General features: G+C 36.9%; 1 protein-coding gene across 9 annotated transcripts in view; it reads left to right on the forward strand.

Annotated features, from left to right (window-relative positions):
• Nucleotides 1–5,403, forward strand: part of TRMT11 (tRNA methyltransferase 11 homolog) — a 59,680-nt gene extending 54,277 nt beyond the window's left edge. For 7 of the 9 annotated variants that reach the window (XM_057738224.1, XM_057738228.1, XM_057738225.1 and 4 more), the window contains one exon: nt 5,120–5,403. In XM_057738224.1, the coding sequence (XP_057594207.1) occupies nt 5,120–5,251 (132 nt within the window). In that variant the 3' untranslated portion in view covers nt 5,252–5,403. The remainder of the gene's footprint in view (nt 1–5,119) is intronic. The other 2 variants (XR_009054236.1, XR_009054235.1) reach the window with 2 other exon arrangements.
• Nucleotides 5,404–6,000: the final 597 nt, after the last annotated feature.

The raw sequence follows: 6,000 nt of genomic DNA on the forward strand, positions 1-6,000 counted from the left end.
TCAGTGAAGAATGTCCTCTAAATGTCAAACTCCATTTTGAATGACCCACTAATCTACCATGTGGGAAGTTAACTCTTTAAACATTGTTTTGATGTAATTTCTACTTAAAAAAAAAAGTGTGATGGAAAAAGCATGAGCTTTGAAGTCTGATCTTGGCAGTACTGCTTACTAGATGTGTGACTGGTGGCAGATTATTTAAACTCTTTTATAATCTCTCCATATCTGTAAAATTTAGATAATAATCTACTGTGAAAAGATGCAGAAAATTAAATAATTCACTTATGTAAAACACAGTTGTAAATACATATCAGTTGCTTTCTTCAATCAGAACTCGTATGCTTCTTGTCATATTCACAATTGCTGTTTGTCTTAAAAGGTTAAGTGATGGGTCTCAAAGCTGTGTACTTCCATTATGTAGCCATCTGTAGCTACATTTTCCTACAGAAATTATTGATTTCTGGTTATAAAAATGATAAACAGTAGATAGTGTATGCAACAATCTTCATATTTTATTCATATCTCCTTAAGTACTGCCATGTGCCAAAATTTAACCAGTAACGAAATTTGAGAAAGGTAATCTGTAATCTTTCATTACCATAGTTTTCTTTCTTGGCATTTCCTAATTCTTTGTGTGTTTTTATTTTACATGAAGTATTTCTTGCTTACTAAAAATTGGAAGAACTCAGCTTTTATGATACATAGATGATATCATGACTGATAGTGATAGACAGATTTGGAAGTGTTAGAGAAACCTGAAATCAAACACTAGGGCAAGCTTGAGTTAGTGAGGGACATCAAGGGTTGTGTTGCTTGAGGATACTCTTCTCCTTTTAACTAAACACTTGGCCTTTGAGATACTGGGTTGAAAAAAAATCTGCAGATATTCTTGGTTGAGATGGGCAGGGAATGTGTGTAGAGAAGAGTTATCAAAAGGTGATGAAAAATATGTAGAGTTGAATATCATCATCTCAAGTGTGAGCCCTGGTAAACTAAACTAAAGATAGGATGAAAGAGAGAGAGAAAACAGAGAAAAAAATATCAGGTTTGCCATTTTATTCAGCGTGAAGGTGACATAAGTTCTGAATGCTGCAAATGGTATTTTTCATAATGACCAGAGTATATTTTAAATGTGTGTTGTTCATAGGTATGATATTTACATGTATGATATGTAAGTAATAACGTGTGGACCATAAATGTACTGGATGTTTTATGTGGAACATTTTATGAGCCTTGTCTTTTCCACTTAGATGAAAATGGTAGCCAGAGTCCCTGGAGTGTCTGGCTTACCCTGAAGCAGGACATATGCTGGTAGTAATAGAACGGCTCTTGCCAGGTCCCTGGCTGCACAGGGGATTTGGAGCTTTTGTGTTCTCCAGGAGTTTCTGTTATTTTTTTTTTAATTGGAGTATAATTGCTTTACAATATTGTGTTAGTTTATACTAGCAAAGTGAATCAGCTTTATGTATGCATATATCCCCTCTTTTTGGGGTTTCCTTCCCATTTAGGTCACCACAGAGCATTGAGTTCTGTGTGCTATATAGTGGGTTCTCATTAGTTATCTGTTTTATACATAGTATCAGTAGTGTATATACATCAGTCCCAATCTCCCAGTTCATCCCACTCCTCTCTTTTCCCCCTTGATATCCATACGTTTGTTCTCTACGTCTTTGTCTCTATTTCTGCTTTGTAAATAAGATCATCTATAACAGTGTTTTCAAATTCCACATATATGCATTAATATATGATATTTGTTTTTTTGACTTCACTCTGTGTGACAGTCTGCATGAATGTCTTATTTCACAATCAAGGGGCAATCAGTCTTATAAAAAGAGGCGTTCCAGCATAGTACCCAAGCACATACCTCACACTGATTCTTCTCTACTCCCTGGGAGATAAGTAGGATCCCCTTCTCCCCCTGCCCAAGGTTGCATTTCTAAGGTTAATAGTCTTTCCCCACTTTTCCAGTACATGTATTTCTCTGTCACTGGGTCTCTGTAGCACTGAATGTACGGTCTGTTAAGGGCTTCTTTTGCTTTTACTACTATATACTCTGAACAAATCTTGAGGTCTGAACTGGTCAGATAAAGAATGCCATAGGTAGTACATGTTTTCTTGATAATCCTTAATTGGTGTAGGTTTTAATCATTACTTTTGGGTTTTCCAGGCTTCTGCTGTTCATTCCCAGTCGCTGCCTCTGATCTTATAGTCTCTTCTTTATCATCAGTTTGCCCGATGTGTATCCTTGAAGTCAAAGACAAGCTATTTTGTTAAGCTCTCACTTTGGTCTATGAGGATACCTATCATCCATTGTGCTTTGGCTTTTCTCTCCTGCTTCCTCCAGTGAGCTGCATAATTGGCAGTTTAGGTAGGTTAGGCACATGAGCAACTGAGCCCAGGTTGGTCCCCAGCCCATCCTGGTCTTCAGCTGTCTTACCATGCCTCTACCTTTTAAGCTTGCATGCTGGGGGCACACATTTCTGTCCTGTGATAGCACTGCAGCCCCGGGACATTCACTGAAATAGTCTGCAGTGCATTTTGGTGTGGAGGTGATCTTGCATGGCTTAGAGGAGTCACAGGGAAAAGAGAGGACAGGAGGCAGAGCTGGGAAGAGCAGTGTTCTGATCGCTCCTGTATGAAAGAGGAAAATGAGAGGACATTCAGCAAACTGATGTGCAGTTGAATCTCACTCCCAAACTTTAAGGGAAAAGCCTCACAGTTGGGGAAAGTTTGAACCTGTTTGGATTTTAGCCAGAATGCTGGCATATTAGATTTGCATTTTAATGGGTTGCATTTGATATCTCTATGGAGAATAGACTAGGGAGGCAGCTGAAAAGGAGGGCAACTGGCAGTTTAGGAAAAAGCAAAGAGAGAGGAGGAAAGCTTAAACTATAGTACTGGAGTTATAGATGAAGAGGAGGAGTGAATTTGAAATGCTTAGGATGCAGAATCTAAGATTTTAGGACTGACTTAATGTGAGAAGAAAAGGGAGAGTGATTTGACCCAGGTTTCTGATTTTGATGCCTGGGTAGAGAATGATGCAAAGAGCTGTGAGAAGTAATGTAGCAGAAGTAATGTCACATCTGGACACAGCTTTACATGTCACCAAGTAAAGGTATTTCTGCTAGGATTAAGCTTTTATAGTTCAGAAAATAGACAAGTTTTCTAGTGATCTTATTTGATATAAGGACAGAATGTAGAACACGTGGAGGAGCAGATGATGGCATGTCCCCTCCTTTCCTATGACTCCTCAGTCAGACTTTGGATAAAAGTTGGCGTGCACAAGGTGAGGCTCAATGCTGGACCATTGTTCTGTGTTGCTGCTCTCCCAGGTCCGGTTCTGAGATGTGGGCCTTGAGTCCTCCTCTCAAGTCGACTGTACTCCTAGAGTTATGGTATCCCTCAGGCAACCTGTGGCTTGTTATACCTCCTCCTAAAATGAAACTTTTGTGTCATTGAAATAATCCTCTTAGTTACTAGAACTAATTTAATAGCATTTCTGATCCAGTTCTCTTCCTTTCTGGGAAACCTCAGTTCATCACATGTTTATTCCCAGAGATACTCTTGCTTCTTGAGTTGAGGAAAAAGTTAGCTCTTTTGGGGGGGAAAATAAAAACCTCCTTATGTTACAGTTGAAGAGTGTAGTCCCTGGGTCTGGTAGACCTGTGTTCAGATCCTAATGCTGTCACTTACCAGCTGTATTATCTTGGGCCTGTGCCCTTAAATAATTCCTCATCTGTAGATGGTGATAATAGTGTACTTATCTCTTAGAGCTGATGAATTTATATTAGATAGTGCATGTAAAGCATTTAGGATGGTTTTTGGCCCATAATAAATACCCCATAAATACTGCCTTTTATTTGGTATTCTTTAATTTTTTTACCTATAGATAGGTAAATTTTATTTTTTGTCTTTTGGGGATTATATAGCTTGAAGTTAGTAGCCATTAGCATGTTTTCATGTGCTTGCAAGAATTTGGAACTGTAATATACTTAGTTCCATAAAATTCAAGTAGCCATTTTTTTTTTTTTTTTTTTTTTGGTTTATGAATCAGGAAATCTGGGCATGTTTAATAATTTTTTTGTGTGATTAAAAAAAAAATTCTGGGGCAAAATAGTTTCTGAATAAACAAATCAACCAACATAGTTTTATTTTGGCTAAACCTGGGCTTTTATTAATATTAGATATGAGGGAAAGAATAAAGGTATTCATCTCATACAGGAATGAGGAAAAATTCAAAAATATTTTGAGTATTGTTATATTCCAGATATATTTGTAGACATTGTTTTGATACTGAAACAAGGATAAAAAATTAGGCTTCACATTTTCTAATTATGTCTTCACACCTGTTCTCAAAATCACATTAATCCCTGTGCAACTGAATATGAACTTACAGAAGCGCATGGGAAATTTTTTCACAGTTTGAGGTGGCTGGTGAAAGTGGCCGAGAAGCTGATGTTTCAGTGTTTTCTGTCAGTTTTCTAAGCTGAAAAAATGACATTCTATCCCAGGTTAATATTTCCAGTTTCCAAATGTCAGTCTGAGTACCAGTCCTCACCTGTCTCTGAAGTCTAAAATTGTGAAAATCATTTGTTTAGCCTGTATCTTCATCTGCTGAAGTGACTTAAAGTTGCCAGGAATAGTTTATTTCATTAACTGAGTGTACATGTACCCCCAAGCAGTTTTATTGATCTGTATGACATCATACAAATGCAGTAATTTGTGGTTATACACCGTTGGAGTAGAAGCTTCCTTGCTTGATAATTCTTAAAGTCAAAAATGGTTTGAGTTTGTGCTGAACTAGGAATCGGAAGATGCAGGTTGAGTTGATTGGGATGATTCTCTTTGCCTTCCCCAGGTCTGTTTTCCCAGTAAAAGTATTTGTCCTCTCTGTGCAGAGGACTGTTATGTGGATCAGATGAGGTGAAGTAGGTGAAAACACTTTGGATACGCAAGCATGTTACAGATATGAAGGGGTGGTATATTTCTAGTTCAGGTAATAAGGAAAACAAATGTGTACCAGAGAGTGAGATTTTGCTTAAAATAAATGACTGCTTTGGTTGCAGGCTAACAAAAGAAGTAACTCAAACATCTTTGTTTTCTGTATTTTTCAACCAAGCAGAACCGGGACCAGTATTCACATCTGCTAAGTGATCACTTTCTGCAATACCAAGGCCATAATTCCTTCCGTGAGAAATATTTCAGTGGGGTAACAAAAAGAATTGCCAAGGAAGAAAAATCTAGCCAGGAGTGAAAATTAAGATTTTGACAATGGAGAAAGAATAAGGATTTGATAGAAAAGACATCTGGATGTGAACTTTCATGTATGATACAGAAAATGTACTGTTTCAAATAATTTTATATAACAAAATAAATGCTGCAAAGTCAGTTGGACAATTCTTTTAATGTTAGCTGTTTCATAGACTATTTTGTTGTATGTGGTCTTTTGAACTTTAATTTATATTTGTACCTTCAGGTATTATGGAAATTGATTAAAAATAGTTATATTTTTGATAATTAATTTACAAAGGGAACTAATAGTATTGATTTTTAAACAGATATCTGCTGGATATGTTATAGGCAGTGGTTGAGAATTTAATCATTAGGTAGACTTGTTTAATTTTGTTTTTGATTGTAATTGTTTTACACTGTCACTAATAAAACTTCCGGAGGATTCCTAAAATCATGTAGTATACAGAGGGAATGTGATGAAGGAAATGAATTTTTATTTATAAATCCCTGACAACTAAGTAACAACAGTGATAATGGTGATGATGAGAAAGGCTAGGACCTGACAACCTAAAAAGATTCCACACTCCTTGAGGCCTGTCTACATCTGAAGCTCGTCTGTACCTTGGATTTGCTCCTGCATTCCTGAACCTTGACTGTCGGTCAAGTTAACTACCCACAATTTTTGGTTTAGAAAATAACTGATAGTTAAAAGCAGTAACAACAACACAAATCCTTGATGGTTCCCTAATGGTATTAAGTCTAATCAGAGCT

The sequence above is a fragment of the Hippopotamus amphibius genome, chromosome 6 (genome assembly GCF_030028045.1).
Source record: "Hippopotamus amphibius kiboko isolate mHipAmp2 chromosome 6, mHipAmp2.hap2, whole genome shotgun sequence".
In the NCBI taxonomy this organism is placed as follows: domain Eukaryota; kingdom Metazoa; phylum Chordata; class Mammalia; order Artiodactyla; family Hippopotamidae; genus Hippopotamus; species Hippopotamus amphibius.